General features: G+C 35.5%; 1 protein-coding gene and 3 pseudogenes across 4 annotated transcripts in view; 1 reads left to right on the forward strand and 3 right to left on the reverse strand.

Annotated features, from left to right (window-relative positions):
- PHF20 (PHD finger protein 20) overlaps positions 1 to 21462 on the forward strand; it is a 104718-nt gene that overhangs the window by 48284 nt on the left and 34972 nt on the right. For all 4 annotated transcript variants that reach the window (XM_039864229.1, XM_039864231.1, XM_039864232.1 and 1 more), the window contains exons 7-9: positions 188 to 301; positions 995 to 1180; positions 1693 to 1872. In XM_039864229.1, the coding sequence (XP_039720163.1) occupies positions 188 to 301; positions 995 to 1180; positions 1693 to 1872 (480 nt within the window). The remainder of the gene's footprint in view (positions 1 to 187; positions 302 to 994; positions 1181 to 1692; positions 1873 to 21462) is intronic.
- Positions 6206 to 6324, reverse strand: LOC120604117 (uncharacterized; annotated as a pseudogene).
- On the reverse strand, positions 10965 to 11083 carry LOC120604051 (uncharacterized; annotated as a pseudogene).
- Positions 17262 to 17379, reverse strand: LOC120604181 (uncharacterized; annotated as a pseudogene).

Genomic DNA, 21462 nt, shown 5'->3' on the forward strand with positions numbered 1-21462 from the left:
AAGGTGTCAGTATCTCCCAAAAGGAAGTAATTTTTTTTTTCCTTTTAGCTTAAGAGTGCCTCTTGGTCTCTATCATGCAAGGGGGTGTGTGTGTGTGTGTGTGTGTGTGTGTGTGTGTGTTTATATAATGAGGATTAGACACTAAGAAATTACATACCTTTTTTGTGTGGTTTTATTTACATCGTAGCTGTGGATTCAAACTCTCAAACTTTGCAACCAATTACATTGGAATTGAGAAGACGGAAAATATCAAAAGGAAGTGAAGTTCCATTAAAACGTCCTCGGCTTGACAAAAATTCATGTGAGTCTTCAGTTTGTGTATGTCTGGCTAGAACTTTACTTTGCTTGGGTTAGTCTCCCCTACATCTATGTTTCTCCCTAATCCCTATAGACTCTAAGGCTTGTCCTTGATTGCAAGAAGCTAAAGTCAGTGGCATTTGGTTGGATTAGAAGTTTTGCTAGAATAAAAATAAATCTCAAAGCATAAACTCCATAATGTTGGGTTCAGTGGTATCATCTACATGCCCATAAATTACATTTGATTTGGATTCCACTGGAAATTTAATGGCTTAGAAAGGGGTGGATTTCATATGCTGAGTGAAACTTTAAAAATACTATTTATAGATTTTTAAAAAATATCCTATTGGCTCCAAAAAGGATTTATGATGGCTTTAAGGCCCTGTAAACCTTATTGACTTTGAAAGTTAGTACACAGACTTCTATGTTGGGAAGCCCCAACGTAGAACTTAGTTGTTGAGATTGGGACATGACCTTGGCATGTATTTTCAGACCATAAATCCTTAAATAAGGAAAATTCTGTCCTGGCAGAGAGACTGTGTCTTAACTTAAAACTATAAACAAGGAAAGGAGATGTCCTTTTATCACTGGTCCAGAAGTCTCCGTAAAACTCTTACAGAAGACAGCGAGTGCAGAAATCTAGTAGCAGAGTTATTTCTTCTGGTGTCTTGACTACAACTCTCTTAATGGTTTATAGCCCAGGAAAAATCAAAAAACTTCTCGGAAAATACTGACAAAGACTTATCGAGGAGACGGTCCTCCCGGCTGTCCACTAATGGGACCCATGAGATCCTAGATCCTGACTTGGTTGTATCAGATTTGGTTGATACAGTTAATACTGATTCTTTGCAAAACACAGCATCCAGTACTAAGCAATCTGAAGGTGAGTCGAAGTCTATTCTGGAATTGTCTTGCCATCCTGATGCCTATCTGGTGATAACCAATCTAAATCATTGTGTACCGCCTTCTGCAAGTCTTAGATGGTCTTGAAATCAAGTTATGAATGGGCTGCAGTGTTCTTTATATTGTTCTTCACTGATGATTCAATAGACCAACTTTTTATATACAGTTGAGATTATTTTGCTTATATATGTCTGAATGTTGGGTTGGAAGTACAGTGCTTGATGCTTGAAGAGCCCTGCCCCTCTCTCTGTCTTTCTGGTGCCATTTCATTCCAGTGCCTATGCTTTTTTTGTTAATGCTTTTGGCAGGTCTTTTTCTTTAGGATGCTCACAGCCCTGGCTATATGTGCTGCAGCCTGTGGATATATTCTTGTATGCTGCGACATGAATGGCTTCCTCTAAAAAGTCCTTGGCTTTCTTAGTCTGTTGAGGTAGTTTTGTTTCTAGATTATATATGTGTGTATGTTTCCCAAGTTTTCTTTTTTTCTTCTAGGTCAGTTGAAATCTCCTTTGGAAGCTGGCCAGGTCTCATCTGCACTAACTTGCCACTCCTTTGGGCATGGATTGGGGGCTGCAGGCTCTGCGTTAAACTGCAAGTCAATGGGAGAAAACACTATGAAAACGGAACCAGCTTCTCCCCTTGCTGAGTTACAAGAGATTTCTGCTGTGGCAGGTTCATATTTAGAGTTAACATAATTCTCTTCTAATATATACCTTTGCTTCTGCTTTGATTGTGAACTACAAATAATGGACTTTTCTAATGATGTTTTTTCACCTTTTATTAATAATACTCCTTTATCATTTTAATGTTAGAATCTTTTCATTTCACATGTTGCTGTTTTCTCTTTTGATTAGTATTGCTAGAGATTTAACATTTTTGTTGATAGTTTCAAAGAACCAACCTATTTAATTTTCCCTATTTGTCTTTTTAAAATGTCATTGATTTCTATTTGACCTTAATTGTTTTCTTTCTTTAAACTTTTCTAGACACTGAGGTCATTGATTTTAGATCTTTCTTCTTTTTCAATATGAGCATTTAAAGTTATAAATTTCCCAGTAAGCATGGCTTTAGCTACATCCTACAAATTTTGAGATGTTGTATTTTCATTTTCATTCAATTCAAATATCTTGTGACTTATTTGTGGATTATGGGTTACTTAGGAAGTGTGTTTCATTTCTAAGTATTGGGATTTATGGATACCTTACTGTTATTGATTTCTAATGTAATTCCATTGTGGTCAGAAAATGTACTCTGTAGGATTTCAGTCTTTTAAAATTTGTTGAGATTTATTTGTGGCACCGCATATGATCTGTCTTGGTAAATTTTCCATATGCACTTGATTAAAACGTTTATTCTGCCATTGTTGTATATCTGTTCTGTTTCTGTCAATTAGGTCAAGGTGTTTGATGGTATTTTTCTGATATATATCTTCATTGATTTTTTGTTTATTTGTTTAGTTCTGTCAGTTACCAAGAGATGGGTGTTAGAACTCTCTTGACCATGGTCGTGGATTTGTCTATTTCTCCTTTTAATTCTGCCAGTTTTGCTTCATGTATTTTGAAGTTCTGTTATTAGGTGCATGTACATTTATAATTGTTATGTCCTCCTGATAAATTACTTTTTTTTATAATATGAAATATCACTGTCTTTGGTAATAGTATTTGACTTGAAGTCTACTTTATTTGATACTAGTACAGGTACTCAAGCTTTCTTTTACTTATTGTATGCATGGTATATCTATTTCTATCACTTTCTGTCAACATAAGTGTGTCTTTAAATTCAAAATGTGTCTTTTATAGATAGCATATAGTTAGGTTTTGCTTTGAAGTACAATGTTCAGTCTAGTTACATTAAGTGTAATTATTGATACAGTTGCTTTTAGGTACACCATTTGCTTTTCTCTATCCTCTCTATGTTTTGTTCTTTTCCTCCTTTCTTATTTTTTAGGTTAATTGAATTTTTTTTTTAGAATTCCATTTTAATTTACCTTTTAGCTTTTAGCTATACTTCTTAGCATTTGTTTTAGATGTTATTGTAGGGATTATGATATATATTTTAAACTTTTCACAATTTAATTAATATTGAATCACTTTATGTAAAATGTGTATTTCCATTAATTCCTCTCTTTATGCTCTAGTTGTTACTATTATACCTACATATGCTATGAAATCCACAATAGAATTTATAATTTTTGCTGTAAACAATTATATATTTTAAGATAAGACAAAAGAGGTAGTGTTATTTATGTGCATATTTACCATTTTCAGTGTTCTTCATTTCTTCCTTAAGATTTCTTTCCAGCTTGAAAAATTTCCTTTAGTTTTTCTTGTAATATAGGTTTCCTGGTGACAAGTTCTTTTGGTTTTTGTTTATCTGTGCATGGCTTTATTTAACTTAATTCTTGAAGGATGTTTTCACTGGATGTGGGATTGTGGGTTTATAGTTTTTTTCTTTAAGTATTTTAAAGATATCATTCATGGTCCTCTGGCATCTGTTATTTCTGAACGGAAGTTAGTGATCATTTATATTATTGTTTCCCTGTTTGTAATGCGGTGTTTTCTTTTTGGTTACTTTAAAAATTTTTCTCTTTGATTTTTAGCAGTTTGACTATGATGTATTTAGGTTTGTTTTATTTTTGTATTTAACCTTCTTGAGTTTTACTTAATTGACTATGAAAATCGGTATCTTTCATCAAATTTCAGCCATTATATTTTTGAATATTTTTCTTCTGTGCCATTCTCTCTGTCTTCTAATTTTGGGGATTTACATTAAACTTCTGTTAGACCTTTTGATAATTGTCTCACAGGTCACTGGGACTCTGTTCACTTTTTTTTTTTTCTGTCTTTCCCACTTTTTCAGAATGAATAATTTCTTTTGATGTTTTCAGATTCTTCTTCTTTCAACTCCAGTCTGCTTTTAAGCACTTCTACTGAATGTTTTATTTTGATACTTTTTAGTTCTAGATTTCCTATTTTTTTCTAGATCTTCTGCTGAGATTTTCAATCTGTTTATTCATTATGAGCATAGTTTTAATAGCTACTTTAAAGTTCTTGTCTTACCAGGTCCAACATCTAGATTTTTTTGAGATTAATTCTCATTGTTTGACTTTTGACTACAGGCCACATTTTCCCCTTTTCTTCATGCCTAACATCTTTGGATTGTATACTGGGTATTGTGACTGATTTGTTGTAGAGTTTGGATTTTGTTTGGTTCCTTGGAAAAATACTGATTTCTTTGTTTTCAAGGACAATTAATTTGGCCAAACTCAAACTCCAAACTCTTTCCCTCTGCAATGGGCAGCAATTGAAACCTCTGTTCAGTTCTTTTAGCGTTAGTTGGACCGCTTGGAACTCTGTACATTCAGAGATCAGCCAGAGATTTAGGTAGAGTTTTATTTTTATTTTATTATATTTTTTAAATTAAGTTTATTGGGGTAACATTGGTTAATATAATTATATAATTTCAGGTGTACATTATAATTGACATCTGTATATTCTATTGTTTACCACCCAAAGTCCAGTTTTCTTCAGCTACCATATGTTTGATCCCCTGTATCCACTTTACCCTGCTCCTACCTATATTTGACCCCCTTTACCTCATCTACCTCCCTCTGGTAACCACTAGTCTATAGTCCATTTCCATGAGTCTCTGTTTGTCCTGTTCATTTGTTGCTTTTAGGTTTCTATCCCACGTATAAGTGATACCATGTGATTTTCAACTTTTTCTGTCTGGCTTATTTCACCTGGTATGATTATTTCAAGGTCCATCCAAGTTGTTGCAAATGGCAGTATTTCATCTCTTCTTATGACTGGGCAATATTCCATTGTATATATGTTTAGGTAGAGTTTTAATACAGAAATTGGGGCCACCCTTTTGTGGCTCTTCCTTCCTGGATTTTCTCCCTCACTTTCTAGTAGTTGCACTGAACTCTTCTGTTTTTTTCAACTAGTAAGACAGAATGTTTCTCAGTTTTAGCTACCCAGTACTTCTGATTGGAATCTGACTTTGGGTGAAAAGCTTTAAAAATGGGAAACTCACCTAGTACCCTTCTCTCATTCCAAGCGCCTGACTCCTGTTTCTGCCTGTTTTTTGTTGCTCTCCAATACCTTTAGATATTTGTTTTTTTAAATATTTTTTTCTAGAGTTTATAAGGGTTGTATACAAAAAAGGGTTGTTTCAATATGAGCTATTCTACCATGTTGAAAGAGAAAACCCTATCTTATGTTAATAGCCTTAGGAAGTTGTGCACATTCATGACCACATAGGGATTTTTTTTTCCTCTCAAGTAGGGATTGCTTATTACATTAATAGCTATTTGGATGTAATTGGTAATGCACACTCTTAGTTTTGCTAATGTTTGTGGTAAATGGCCAGAGTCCAGAATGGTGCTGACCATGATTGGACTTATCAAGTGAAGAACATCTAGGCCACTTTTTTTGTGTGTATGTGTATTTATTTTAAAAAAGCAATCTTTTCAAAAAAGCAGTCTGAAATATATATACAGATCTTAAAAAAGGCAAATGGTGTGGAGGCATTAGGAGTAAAAGTGAAAAGCCGTCTCTATCTTGCTCCTTTCTCCTGGGGTTAGTTTTTGATTTTTTTCCATATCCTTTTTTATACATTTACATAAGTTGGGAAGCAGTTAAGATTTTAGTATTTTAAAATGTACTGGGTTCTTTTAGTCTTAGTTGGGTTAATTCTAGGCTTATTGTTCTCTGATTTATTTTTATTTCTTGAGATCTATCCATGTCAGTATACATGTCTCATTCTTTTTGATGGTTGAGTATTTGTATCTCGTAACAATATAACATCATATATTTAACCATTTCCTTTTTGACATTTAGAATATTTCTAAGCAGTGAATATTTCAAAACGATGCAGTAGTATTCCTTGAACCATTTAGTGAATAGTCCTATAAGATAAGTTTCAAATGAATATAACTGCTGGTTTCAAAGGGAATGTACATTTTATTTATTTATTTTTATTTATTATTGTTATTTTTTTATGCCTATAGCACCTGATATTCCTAGGTGGTCTCCCATCCAAGTACTAACCAGGCCCAACCCTGCTGAGCTTCCGAGATCAGACGGGATTGGGTACGTTTAGTGTGGCATGGCTGTATACTGGGAATGCACATTTTAAATTGCATTGACAAGTCACCTCCAAAAAGACCATTTCACTTTATAATTTAATCAAGAATATGGTAGAGTAAATTTTCCCTTACATCCTTGCCATCTATGGATATTACTCATCTTTTAAATTTTCTCTAATTTATGTTAACATTGGAAACGAGCTTATTTTTTAAGTTCTTTGGTTTTTTTTGTTACGATGTCAAACGTTTTTCATGTGTTTATATTTTTCCGTGAACTGTTTCTTTTTCTTAGCCTACTTTTTGTTGGGTTGTTTATACTATTGATTTTCTTTGTATATTACTGATACTGATCTTTTATCTTTTATATACATTGTACTGTATTTTCTCTTGGTCTGTCACTTGTTTTTTACTTTTATTATTATATTTCACCTTAGCGAAATTAAAAATTTTAAATCTACTTTCTCTTTTTCTCAGTATTTAAAAAATAGAGTTATAATCATAATATGTACCGTAGATATTAGTACATATATATTTTTCCATACTATAAACTTCAAATTAAAAAGTCATTTTAATTCCAGTTTAAGACACTCTTTAAATATTTTGATGAGATCAAAATATGACTCCTACCCATATAGCTCATGCCTCAAGGTGCTTGATCAACATTCATCTTTAAAAAGTTTTGTAAAGTATGACTTATCATAAATTGAGAGGAATAGAGTCGGGGAGCAGGGAATTAGTGTAGGTAAATTCTGACATTTCCTAAATATCTGTGAAGTCTTAAGGGCTTTTATGATAGCCCTTTTCTAGACTCAGCTGTATTCTGGACTAAGGCCAATTTAACTGGGGGAAGGCATGGCTTTATTAGAGTTTAGCCAGCTGCAAGCATGGAATCAAATCTCATGAGATTCTATTAATTACATGGTTCTAGACCTGGGAAGTGTTTCTTTGGTAAATATGGATGGTCTGTAACTTTTTTTCTTCCCTGTGTGTAGAGAGCTTCTTGGGTCCATAAAAGCCCAGAGGGAAAATGAAGCAGCTTGTGGAGATTTTTATGGGTTGCTCCTTGTTCCCTGGGGAAGAATATACTGCCAAGTTCTTTTACAGAGTAACTCAGGGAAATAGTAAAGGTTAAATAGAATTGTCTTCCTGCAGCTAGGGCATCAAATATGAGAAGAGATGCTGTAAATGTGGATGTGGAGGCTCTAGTTGCATATCTTTTTTTTTGTTCAGAGCATCCCGTGGACTTGCTAAGTACCAGGCCCTCTGCTAATAAGCACCATTGATACGAGATCAGTCAGATTTAGTGCCCACCTAAAGATATCTTAATTTGTAAGACATGACATTTAAGCTGAATCTTGATGGGTGAATAGCACTGTCCCACAAGTAACAGATGGCTCTAGGTATTCCAGCAGAGGAACAATAGGAGCAAAGGTGTAGTACATCTCCTATGAGACTATTTCAAATGGAGAAAAGGTAGTCTAATATTTAGTGATTCTGTGTTTTAACACTACATACTTGTGACTTTATTTTTGATATTAGCTGTCATGAAATCTGTACATTTATATCCTCATTTGAGTTATACAAATGTAAATCTAATTTATATATTTAACAATGACTGTAAGATTTGAAATTCTTTGTCTTTCTTCTGGAAAGGCAAATTCTAAATATTAAGAGTAATTTAAATTATAAATAGAAAATTTTACATTGTTAAACGGTAGGTGACATTTTTTATTTATTTTTAAAGGTTAGTGACATTTAAATGGTTTTGCTTTTAATACGACCATTTATAAGACTTTTAGACCATAATGTGTGTATGTCTACACAATTGTTTACTTTTATTTGGATATAATTTCAATTTTGAGGGAAGAGGTAGATTTTTTTTTTCTTCTTGACAAGATGCCATATAGTTAATGTAAATACTGTAGTAGAGCAGCTCTTTGAAAATAGCTAACAGGAAGTTCTTAAATATTCACTCCTAGCTCATCCATGGTGCCATTAGGTTGGCCTTCTGTTCCACTGGGTCCAGAGAGTTGTACCTCAGCCTCATGGGCTTGTGAGTGCAAGTGATGCCCCTTTTCCTGCTGAGCCTCTGCTCATTGGCAGGGTTCTTCTCCTCCCAGCCTGCTTTTCTGTCACGTGGGGATAATTATTAGAGTTGATGTACAAATGAGGTGGAAATTTATTCTCAGAACTCAGTTGTGTGTTTTGGCAAGGAAAGCTGTAGATGACAGCCATGCCCCTTACAACACCACAGACTAAGCTCTTAATTATGTTGTCTTAAGGGTGGCGTTATGTTAGACATCACTTGAAAATGGCTATGAATTATTCCTACATCACTAGGAAATATGGTGTGCAGATGAGATGAATGAGGAGACTAGGTTAGAGGCTAAATCCAGTGCCATTTTGAAGTTTACATATTTTGTGTTGTCTTGGGCTACCTCTTTCTGAAACACACACACTTCGAATATCTCTTGTATTGGTTAATTTAGCGGTGTCTCTGGTTTGTATAGAGGACACAAAAGGTAAAGTCTTGGGAAAGGGTGATGGTAAGATTTCCTTTCTTCTTTTGTTTTTTTAGGTTGCACAGAGGATTTTCTAGGGAATAATACTGAAACCACTACAACTAACTGAAGCACTGCCCTTTTTCCAAAAGAGTTTTTAGTAATGGTAGAGGTCAGAGTACCCTGAGCTTGAAAAAATGCAGCATAGAACCCATTATTGTACTTTTAAAATGGGCTCTATGCGATTTGCTTTGATGACTTAGAAGCTAGAGAAGAATACAGTCGGAATTGTTTTATTTGTGTAGGCATTTGTTTATGCTGTAAAACAGAAATTAGAGTTGATGCCCTTAGAAGTTCAGAGATCTCAGATTATTCTGTAAATCTGGGCTGCAGTCCATGCATTCATTTTAATCAACAAATTTTAGTGAGTGCCTGCTAAGTGCTAGACTCTATTCTAAGCTGTCTCATTCGTGGATATTCTACATGAAATGCAGAATAAACAAGAGAGAAGACCTAACATAAGTACAGGCCTAGTGGGCTAATTTTTTTTTTTTTTTAAACTAAGTACTCATTAGAAATGGGACACTTTGCCACGTTGTCTAGATTAATGATTCTAACCCATGCAGTATTGATGTGTTTTCAGTTATAAAATGAATAGGAAGTTATTTGTCAAAGTATCAAAAGTTTACAAGTGATTTACTTTAACCAGATTAGTTTAAGAGTAAAGTCTATAATAATTTATTATGAACAATTTATTTTTAAAATAACCAGATCAGATTTAGTTTAATGCTACAATGGTTTATCTTTCATGTACTTGTGTTCTCTGCGCTTTCTTAAGTAGGAGAGTCATAGGGTTATAGCCATTGAAGTTTGAGAGGATGTGTTGCCTGTGGTCTGCCATCTGGTATGTGCCGTGGTGGAAAATTGGTTGAGAGTTTATTGTTCTAGGGGTTAGAGAGATGAATGAGAAATGCCCTCCTAGATCTTTCTGTCCAGAGGAATGAATAAGACTACCTGTACCTGTAATGTGAGAGTGAATGAAAGATGGTGTCATGAGAAATACTTAGAACAGAATTATGGAAGAGAATATTGACATTGATAATGGGTGCCTGCTGCATGGAACTTGAACTCAGGACTCACTTGTATAGTTCTTTTTATATTCCCAGGAGCTCTGCTACCTGTTGAGTAGAAAAAGATGAATGAGGCTCTCTTGGTCCTGGTATTCATTAAATGCTATTTGGATCTGACTTTGGGAGAGAGGCGATATTTAGGTCAATGGTTTGGGGGCAGGAGTGGGAGAAGGTGGTATTCACACAGGGCCTTGAAGGGTGAGTATTAGTTAGGCATTTGGAGATGGACACTGAGCAGCATCAACAACATAATCATAGGGTCTTTTCTGAGACTGTCGGATGTGCTTTCTGATTTAATTGCAAGTTTTCTAAAATAGGTTAAGGCTGAGCCAGGTACATTGCTGCCAAACTGAGATCATTTGCTTTGGTGAGTTCATAGAGCTGCTGAAAATGCTTTGTCTGCAGGATAGGGGAATAGCCCTGAAATGTTCACTTGGCTCTCTGCGTTGATAAGGTTGCTTTCCTCCTACTTAGCTCTTCTGTGGCTTTAAGGTATATTAAAGTATTTTTTTAAAATTGCTTGAAAATAAGTTGCAGACTTTTACCCTTAAATACTTCAATGTATATTTCCTAGAAACAAGGACATTCTCTTATATTACCACAATATAATTACCAAAATCAGGACCTTATTTAAACTTTACCAGGGATTTTGTTGGTACCTTTTACCTCATTTATGGAAGTGTTCTTGTCTTCATTCATTTACCCATTTTGGTAACTTGCTTTTTTATATTCATAAATTTGAAAAGAAATCCAGAAAAGTACAAGAATAATTAAACTAATATTTATGTCTCCTACTGCCCAGAACTTTTGATATTTGGTTATGAATACCCCAGGTCCTTACACCAGGCTACAGTGGGCCTGCTGCTTCTGGCTGCCTGCTACCTCTCCAACTTAGTCTTTCCTCATTCTCTCTCCTTTCTTGCTGACTCTGCTCTAGCCAAATAGCCTCTTTGCACAGCAGATTCACTCTCACCTCTGAGCTTTCATTCCGTATTCAATAATTTTATTGAATACCTTTTTTGATTTTTTTTTTTAAATGCCTACCTATAGCACCTGGTATTCCAAGGTGGTCTCCCATCCAAGTACTAACCAGGACTGACCCTGCTTAGCTTCTGAGATCAGACGAGATCGGGCACATTCAGGGTGGCATGGCCGTAGACTTATCGAATACCTTTTATACCCAACCAGAGCAAGTAGATTTATTGGAAAAGTTATTATTTCATCAGTTAGGTTGTAAGTAATATATAATTCATTGGGTTATTCATTCAACAATTATTTGAACATTTTTTATGTAACACAACTTTGAAGGGGAGAGTGGAAAACTGGAGGGGGTTAGGAAAACACACAAAGATGAATAACTTATCTCCTTGACCTCAGGGAGGCACTTACTTATAAGAATAGATTGTCCATGATACTTCCAACTGATACATGGTGAATAACATTATTGATTGATCATTGCCCAATTTAACTATTTCTAGATCTTTCATAATTTTGATAACTATTTTTTTCCAAACAATTTCAAGTGAGTCCTATTTTTTGATGCAGTGATTCTTTTTCCAAGATTCCTGTTGGATATGGGAATTAAAAAAACTCAACACATATGGCCAGATAAAGAGTGTTTTGAAAATTAGTGTGAAAAGGTATTTTTAGTATGTTTTCTAAGGTATTAAAAGTTAAACCACATCAGTTGCTCATTAATTTTCTTCATTGAAAAACATAACATGGCAGAACTTAAAGTCATCCCAGGCTTTGTAGACTTACAAAGTCTACATTTGGTCATCATTTTTGAGTCATAAGGAGATGGAAATGAAAGGTTTTGTTTAATGTGATTTTTAAATGAAATTTGATTTTTCATAATCTGAACACTAAGGAATACTAATACTTTATAAGTACTAGTTCTTGATGAATTTTCACAACTACTCTCTGAATTAAGGCATCTGGGACCCCTATTTTAAAAAGTATTTCATAAGGAGTCATGTTGGTATTTTTAATTTTTTTTATAAATTTCAAAACCAATACATGCTAGGAAAAATTAAAACCAAATAAAAGAAAAAAATGCGAAAAGTTGTTCTTTTATCGTCTTTTCACTTTTTTTTTTGTCTTCTCACTCTTGAAAGAACCATGGTACAATTTGGTGTGTGGCTTTCCATCCTTCCAGACATGGTTCTGTGCATATACAAACATACATGTATACATACAGCTTTATAAAAACATAATAATAAAATCATATTCTCGTGTTACTCAATGGCTTGCCATTTTCATTTATGGTATTTTTCCACATCAGTTCATATTCCCTTTCACAGTTGCATGTAATTTATTTCATTGTATGAGTATTCCATAATTTATTTAACTCTCCCCTGCTGAACATTTAAGTTATTTTTAAATTTTCACTATTCTCCCTATTTTATAGACAAAGAGCCTTATATTTGGCTAAAAAGGAATGACTTAGAGCTGTATACTTCCTCATGGCTGGTGGTGCAGGGTCTTTGACTCCCATCCACCACATGAGTGCCTAATGCCATCTTTTGAGATGCTGGGTGCTATGTAAATCGAGTGAAATGAACACAGTCCCTGCCTTTAGGGAAGTTGTACAGTATGTAATGCAGAACTCCCACGGCTCTTGAGGGCACTTGTTAAAGCATTGTGTACACTCCGAGTAAGAGGCTTATTGGTAGGGTGGCCAGACTTGAAAAGCAGTGTGTGTTATAAGTGATGTCAGTACTCCAGACACGGCGGTGCCTTTGGAATTCTTTAATTTGATTTGTAAACTGGTGTTCCTGGTGTTCCTTTTGGAATAGGGCTTAGTTTTGAGTACAGGATGATCCAGAAAGATTCCTGGGAGAGAGGGAGGTTGTTGAGAACTCATTCATCAGGAATGTGTTACGTAAGTAAGCAGGAAGAAGGGCGGTATTATCAGAAACATCCAGCAAGGCCCCTGGAGGTTAGGATGTTTCTGTGTTAGTCATTGTTCAGTAAGTGCCGTCCTGATCCAGTGCCAGTCTTGGAATTTCTAACCTGGGATGGAGCCATGATCTGAGGAATCAGTGTGAAGGAGGCTCTTGGACAGCAGGAGGAGGAGCTGGGGATGGCAGCTCTGTTCCAGAGCAGAGAGGATTAGCTGCTCTAAACACAGCTCTGGCATTTGGGGAAGCTCTGCCATCTTGTGGAATAAATGCTCAGCGATTTTTGTGAGGGCTGAGTGCCGAGATTTGCCATCTAGGGGATAGCAGTGGCAGGATTGCTTTCCTTGTACTTGAATATTCTGTGACCTCAAAGTATTTTTCCTGCATATATATTTTTTCCTGCATATACTTTAAAGAAGTTTTTATTTTGAAATAATTTCAGACTTATAAAAAAGTTGCAAAATAGTACAAAGAACTTCTGTACAGACATACCTCGGAGATATTGTGGGTTCAGTTACAGTAAATAAAGCAAGTATCGCAATAAAGTGAGTCCTAAACCTTTTACTTGTGGAAGATCTTGCCTTCAGTTTGTAAAAAATGCAACATCTGTGAAGTACAATAAAGCGAAATGCAATAAAATGAGGTATGCGTGTATATCTTCAACCAGATTCCCCACTTGTTAGCAGTTTATCATGTTTGCTTTGTTATTCTGTTTTTAAAAGTATTTTTTTTTCTGAATTGTTTGTAAATAAGTTGTAGACCTTTACCCCTAAAAACAGGACATTCTCTTATATTACCAAAATATAATTATCAAATTCACAATTTTATTCAAACTTTATCAGTTATTGTAATAATGTTCTTTAAAGCAAAAGTGAGAAAAACATTTTTCTTTTTCTGGTTGTATCCTGGCTGACACATTGGATTTAATTGTCATGTTTCTTTAGTCTCCTTTTTAGTCTTTTTTTTTAGTCTTTTGTGACCTTGACATTTCTGAAGAATATGATGTTCCTCAATTTGAGGTTTTTTGATATATCCTCATGATTAACTTTAGGTTATTCACTTTTAGCAGAAATACCATGTAAGCGTTGTATCCTTTTCATGTGCATTGTATTAGGAGGCACATGATTTCTGTTTGTCTCATTTATTGGTGGTATTAACTTTGATCACTTGGTTTAGGTAGTATTTACTAGGTTTCTCTACTGTAAGGCTATTATTTTTCCTTTTATAATTAAAAAATTTCTTGTGAGAGGATACTTTGAAGCTATGTAAATATCTTGTTTCTTTATTAAACTTTCACCTACAGTTTTAGCATCCTTTGGAACATCTTGCCTGAAACAACTTTACCTATGATGGCTGCCAAATGGTGATTTCTAATTCTCATCATTCCTTCTACATTTATTAGTTTATATTCTAATGTAAGGAAGAGCTTTCTCTTCTTTTTTAATTATTGTAGTTATAGCCACATGAACTCATGGATTCTTGCTTCATTCAATTGGTTATAATCTGTTTCAGTCATTACTTATTTTAATATCCTTTTGTCCCAGATTTGGCAAGTGGGAACCCTTCACACTGGTTCCTACGTCTTCATCATTCTTTGAACACTTATTTACTTTTTGGCACAAGATATTCTAAGCTCATCTTCCATTTACCCAACCCTGAAGTCAGCTCTTTCTCCAAGAAGCCCTATTTCTTTTAAGTGGAGAATTATATTTAGAAACCAGGATCTGGTTTATTCTAGGCGTATTCATTGTTCTTGAGGTATAAAGAGAAAATGTGGAAGTTTCTCTGTACCACCTGTGTTCCTCGTCCAGGCCCTTTTCCAGAGAGAACTACTGTCAACAGATTGATTTCTATCCCTGGTTTCCTTTCTGTGCATTTTTATAATATTTTCTCCCTCCCCCCATAACTATGTATGTAGCGGGCAGTTTCCTGTTTTCGCTTAGCAAATTATTCATATCAGTAAGTACAGAGCTACTTTAAGTGGCTGATTAGAATTACATAACACAGACTTCCCATAATTTTAAAAATTGTTTCTCTATGGACATTTTGATTGTTTATTTTTTTTATTCTAAGCATTTGACTGGACTTGCTGTGAATTTTTCACTCTGTTCATGTTTCTCTTTAATTGCTTTTGTTGCTTCAAATCTGAGAAAGTTATTCTTTCACAGACCTGAAAAATGTTTTATTCATTATATCATATATTGTATTTGAAGTACATGTCAAAAAAGTATTAAACTATTGGGTTCCCATGGTGTCATTGCTTGACTAGAATACTGACTGCATTAGGGGCTGGTGCTGAGGGAACACAAGACAATGCGAAGTGGCCCTTCTCTTCTAGCTGGAGGAGTGACAAATAACAGGATCCAGGAGTAGATCCAAAGTGCTAAAGATGGTGTGCAGCAGATAGTCATTTGTGCCAAGAGTTGATGGCTTGTGGTCCTGAGAGCCAGGGCCATCTGGACACTGTCCTGCATGTGGTGTGAGTTGGGTCTGGATGGAAGTAAAGACTTGGAGAGCGTGGGAGGAATGGCAGGGAGGGCAGAAGTACGAGCTATGGAAGCATGAAGCACTTGCTGGGGCCAGCAGTAGGCTGGGCAGATGCCGAGGCCTCATTGTGGATTAATGGGAGATGAGTTTTGAAAGCAAGATGGTACTTAAATTGAAATGGGCTTAAAATGCCACACCGAGTATTGCCAATCAGACTGAATATCAGCATCATAGTCATTGAACTGTGAGGTTTTGAGGTACTGGCAGTGGATATACAAAAAAAAGCGGGGGGGAGTTTAAGAGGACATTTATTTCTAAGCCAAGTTTCAGAAAACAGTTGAGAAACCTTTTTTAATATGAAAGTAATGTATGCTTATTGTAAAAGAAAGTATAAAGCATTACTCAAGTATATAGAAAATGAGAGGGCTTCTGATCCCACACTATATTATCTAATTGCTGTGTAACAATATTACCACAAACATAGTGGCTTAAACCAACACATTTATTTTCTCACAGTTTCTGTGTGTGAGAAGTCCAGGCACAAGTTAACTGAGTCTTCTGTAAGGCTGCAATCAAGGGATTCGTCAGGGCTGCATTCTCATCTGAAAACTCCTGGGGAAGGATCCACTTCTAGGCTCATGTGATTGTTGGCAGCATTCAATTCCTTGCCGGAAGTCAGAGTGAGGGCCAGTTTTTTGTTGGCACTCTCTGTTTCTTGCCACATGTACCTCTCCATCGAATAGCTCATAATGTAGCAGCTTGTTTCATAAAGCCAGCAAGGGAGTGTGCCTCCTAGTAAGGTGGACCTTAACAATCTTACATAACATAATCATGAAAGTGATAATGCTGTCACCTTTGCCATATTCTATTAGAAGCAAGTTACTGGTCCTGCCCACACTCAAAGGGATGGGATTTTTACATGAGTGTGAATACCAGAAGGCAGGGATTATTAGGAGACATTCTGTAGTCTATCCCCTCCTGCCCCCGTACCCCTGCCCACCCCCCCCCCAAAAAAAGTAGAGAAAACATTCCTTAGAGTTACCATTATTAAAAGCAAATTCAAATTCTATGGACTATTTTTCTCTATACAGTAGTAATTTGGGAGAGGCAAGAGCAAAGGGCGACTCTTGGGAGCCAGGGGAGAGCTCTGTGCTTTGCCTTGATTCCTCCAGACAAAAGTCTATTAAACAGAAGGAAGAGCACAGAGCATTTAAATGGTAATACCAGTAACTATTTGCAGACATTGATTTCCATACTGCTTTCTAAAACAGGAATAAGTTAATTTCTACCCCCTGGGTTAATTTGATACCCCTAGCTTTTGAACCAGGCTCCCACAAGGATTTTATGTATGTATTTTCTGCCTTCTCTGTACTAGTTACTGCTCCTATGTTGACAAGGACTATAGAGTATCCCAGGAGTAGATAATGTCACTTAGCTGATGCCATCAGTGACATATGTTCCAAATGACCTGTCCTCCCCTTGGGAAATACATATCTGTGTGTGAGACTTGGAATTTACGTAGACAGTGGCCAGCAGGCTTTTTTGGCAACCAGTGGCTCTCCTAGTTTCTTGACTGTGCTTCCATCACCATGTTTCTTTTGTCACACAGAAACACCTTTCCGGGGAGGAGTATAATGTGAAAATATATAAAAGTTTTGTTGTTTTTTCTACTGTGAAAATAATATTATAAACCTATTAGAAAACATGGAAAAGTCGAGAAAACGGATTTTTAAAACATTTCTCATAGGTTTGTCTTTAATTTATTTTTTAATTTTTAGTGGTTAGAGATTTATATAATTTACGACTTGATCTCCCCAATAAGTCTACTACCCACCTGACAACACACATAGTTATTACAATATGATTGACCAAATTCTCTATGCTGTACATTATATCCCCCTGATTATTTTGTAACTGTCAATGTGTACTTTTTTTTTTTTTCTTTTAACGCTTATAGCACCTGGTATTCCTAGGTGGTCTCCCATCCAAGTACTAACTGGGCCCAACCCTGCTTAGCTTCTGAAATCAGACAAGATCCGGCACGTTCAGGGTGGCATGGCTGTAGCAATTTATACTTCTTAATCCCTTCACCTTTTTCACCCAGGACCCCAACACCCCTCCTATCTGGCCGTCGTGAAACTGATTTTTTTAAATATGAAATCCTGTAACCAAAAGATGGCCAGTTTACATTCCTACAATTCTAAAAAATAATGTATACTATTATATATTATTCTTATACATATTCTTATGTTTTGCTCATAACATAATTTGTGGATATTCTTGAGCATAATTATGCTGTGCATATTTTATTTTTAATTCTTTTTAAAATGTAAAACATTTTTTCTGGTTACTGTTCCTATTGTGCTTTTATGATACCATTAATATATCAGTTTTTGCTTAATAAGTCAGGTGATTAGATGTTAACATTTTGCAGGTTATGCCACTGATACATGGACCCCTTGCTGAGAGTATGCATAATTTTGATTGTTTTAAGTAATTACTGTGAGGTCAGTGACAACCAAGATGGCAGCTAATGTTCAAATAACCGGTTGCAGTTAGTAACAGGTTTTCTCTTCTATTACCTCATGGAAACATGTAGGAGCCTTGTGAAATAAGTATTTTTATTCCTACTTAATAATGAGAAAACAGTCTCGGAGAGGCTCTTTTGTTTGATGTAGTAGTACGTAAGATAAGTGCTGTAAGAGAAAAGAAAGGAGCACATTTCCTATTTCAATGTTTTGGAATAAGGAGTGAACAGAACCAACTGTAATACAAATAGAAAGGGATGGATACTGCAAGATTTATTTTCCATTAAGTACTTATGGGAATTCAGAGAAGGCAGGACAGAATCTTTACTGCTGAGAAACCAAGGAGAAAACATTGTGCAAGGAGGTGCCATTCGAAGGATGAGTAGCACTTGGTTTTCATATGGGAGTAAGTGCCAAATAGAGGGAACCATGCTGATTACGCTGGCTGAACTGGCAGCTTTCATTGTGCATAGAGAGTTCGTTGTGGCTGTAAGGGAAAAATAGGATAAAATTTTAAAGTCTGGAAAATTTTTCATACCTCTAAAAATTGGTTGGGTTCAAAATTAGTGCAGTTTGCAAGATCTTCATGAAAAAGGAACAAATACTTAAGTCTTGGGTGGTATATATATCTTTTATTTTGCTGTTGTTTCATTTTAATTTAACATAATTCTTATTAAAAAGTTAGCATAAACATTTTATTACTATAGAATTCTTTAATCTTTTTGATTCGTAGGTCTGAAATTATAGCTAATAGTTTAATCTATCAGATTTTGTCACGGGCTATTATTCATAACTGATTTATATCCTATTTGCTGCTTTTGTTACCCTGATGCTTATATTGATTGTTTTTTCCCAACGAGATTACCAACAGGCTTATACTCAGAAAGGCTTGCACATCAATGAGTTATACTGCATTGAGTTGAATTTGTGGGGCTGTTACTTCTTGAACTTCATGGTTGAAGATTCATAATTCTCAAATTTTTCTTCTTGTAATGTTTACTTCTTCAGACAAAAACCAGCGACTCAGTTTTATGTTACCAATGTTGGCATCTTGAAAGGGGCTCTTGGTTTGGCCAGGGGCTTCATGACAGTGATACCTGGCAGTGTCTTCTCTCCTGAGAAGTTTATCTGTTCACTTGACCCTCTGTGATCCTAGTACCACCTCTCAGAGACAGGTGGCCTACCTACGTGCCGAGATTGCTCATCTTTGGAGGGCCAGCTCATCTCATCTTCTGCTTAGCTGTGAGGAATCAAGGGTTTTGCTTTTGTGGAGAGGACTTTTTATCCTTCCAAATTAAACTTATTTCCTTTTGAGAGGCTTACGAAAGTGATAGATTATCTGTCTTAGTCCATTTGGGCTGTTACAACAATACCATAGACTGGGTAGCTTATGAACAACAGAAATTTATTTCTCACAGTTGTGGAGACCGGGATGTCAGAGATCAAAGCCCCAGCAGATTCAGTTCATATAGTTCTCACTGTAAGCTCATATGGTGGAAGGGGCAAGGGAGCTCTCTCTAGGGTTTCTTTTATAAGGGCACTAGTCTCATTCATAGTCTAATCACTTCTCAAAAGCCCTACCTCCAAATACTATCATATTGGGGATTAGGTTTCAGCATATGAATTTTGGGGTCTATAGCACTATCAGATTATTTCAGCAGATAGTTTGAACCACATCTCTTTTGAAATAGATCTTTGGCCATGGAGGAGATAGATATATGAGCATGTTGGAAATCTGCATAGATGAAATTGAATCTGTTCAGGCAGCTCTAGCCAGAGTGCGTAGATTAATTAATTGATGTCAGCCGGAAGGCTATTCCAAAGACTGTCCTCAGCTCTGTCTTACTGGACCTTATCAACGACCTGGAAAATGATCTAAGAATATAGAGGATTATAGAATCGAGAGTTATAAAATTTTTGAATTAAAAAATCAGATGGAGTTTATTAGAGATAAATGTAACCTCTCATATATAGTTTGACAAAACTATTTGGGGAAAACGGAAATGCAAAGACAATACAAAATGCAGGATTTTGTTGGCCTAAACTTGGTATTCTCAGCATTGTATAATGTAATTATTTTTTTTTTAAAAATCTTTGGCTGCATTAGTAAAAGTAAAATGTCCTAAAAGGTGGGGGTAGTAATCCTACTGGATAGCTATACTAGAAATTTTGTGATTGGTTTTGGATTTCACATTTTTGAAGGATGTAGACAAAACAGAGTGCTTACAGAGTGCTGTGTCTCCCAGCAAGAGCTTATGAGGGCTGGCGAAAGGGTGTTTCACTATGGTCGATAATTATAATAGCTGTCTCCAGCTACATTCCATCAATGACATAAGCCTATTTACTAAGATATATTTTATATTAAAAATGGCCTGCTTTGTGCCATGTACATATGTTATCTATAGCCCTCTTTTCAACTCTTTGAAATAGATAGTATTCTTTTTTATAGATGAGAAACTGGATAATCAGAAACACGCACAGCTTATTTATACAACTAAGGAAGGGTAGAGCTGGCATTTAAAGTTGGGCCGTTTCCATTATAGCATACTGCCTCTGGCATGAGCATCTAGTGAGGCTGGGAGTGGTGAGGACTTCTGCTCTCCTGCTGACGAGCAGATTAATTCCTGAAAGGTTGTTCATAAGTCTCATTTGTTCATAAGCCCAGAATGATCTGGTAAGACACATGCCAGACACTTTCCTAGGATCTTTGCATGTAATTTATTTAATTCTCACAACTCAATGAAGAAGTTACCATTATTATCTCTACTCTGCATATGAGGAAACTGAGGCAGGAGAAGCAGAGAGCCAGGATTTGAATTAGGCTGTCCAGCTGTGGAGCCCCACTTTCAGCCACTGCTTTGTCTTTGCATTATGAAAATCACCAGCATGTATACATAAGATGCAAAGTTTTTGAATAGAGAGAATGGTGGTTCTTTATAGAATTGGTTCAGAGTTCTCATTCTCAACTCTTCTTTTTGTTTTTTCTATATTCACTATTTTTAATTTTAAATTTATTTTTTATTTAAGTATAATTAGTATACAACATTATGTTAGTTATATTAGCTTCGGGTGTACAGTATAGTGATTCAACATTTTTATGCCTTACAGCATCATCCCGCTAACTGTAGTAATCATCTGTCACCTTGCAAACTTACCACGAAATTATATACTATATCCCCCTTTACGTTTTTTGCCTTCCCTTTGACCTCTATTTCTATGAGTCTGTTTTTGTTTTATTTTGTTTGTTCATTTGTTTTGTAGTTTTAGATTTCATACATAAATGAAACCATACGATATTTATCTTTCTCTTTTTGACTTATTTCACTTAGCATAATCCCCTCTAGGTCCTTTGATGTTGTTGGAAATGGCAAGATTTCATTCTCTTTTTTTTTATTGCTGAGTAATACAACACTGTATATAAATGCCACATCTTCTTTATCCATTCATCTATCAAATGGACACCTAGGTTGCTCCATATCTTGGTTATTGTAAATAATGCTGCAGTGAGCATAGTGTGTATATGTCTTTTCAAATGAGTGTTTTCGTTTTCTTTTGATAAATACCCAGAAGTGGAATTGCCGGGTTGTATGGTAGATTTATTTTTTTAGTTTTTTTCGAGGA

Source organism: Pteropus medius, unplaced genomic scaffold (genome assembly GCF_902729225.1).
Source record: "Pteropus medius unplaced genomic scaffold, Ma_sr-lr_union100, whole genome shotgun sequence".
NCBI lineage: Eukaryota > Metazoa > Chordata > Mammalia > Chiroptera > Pteropodidae > Pteropus > Pteropus medius.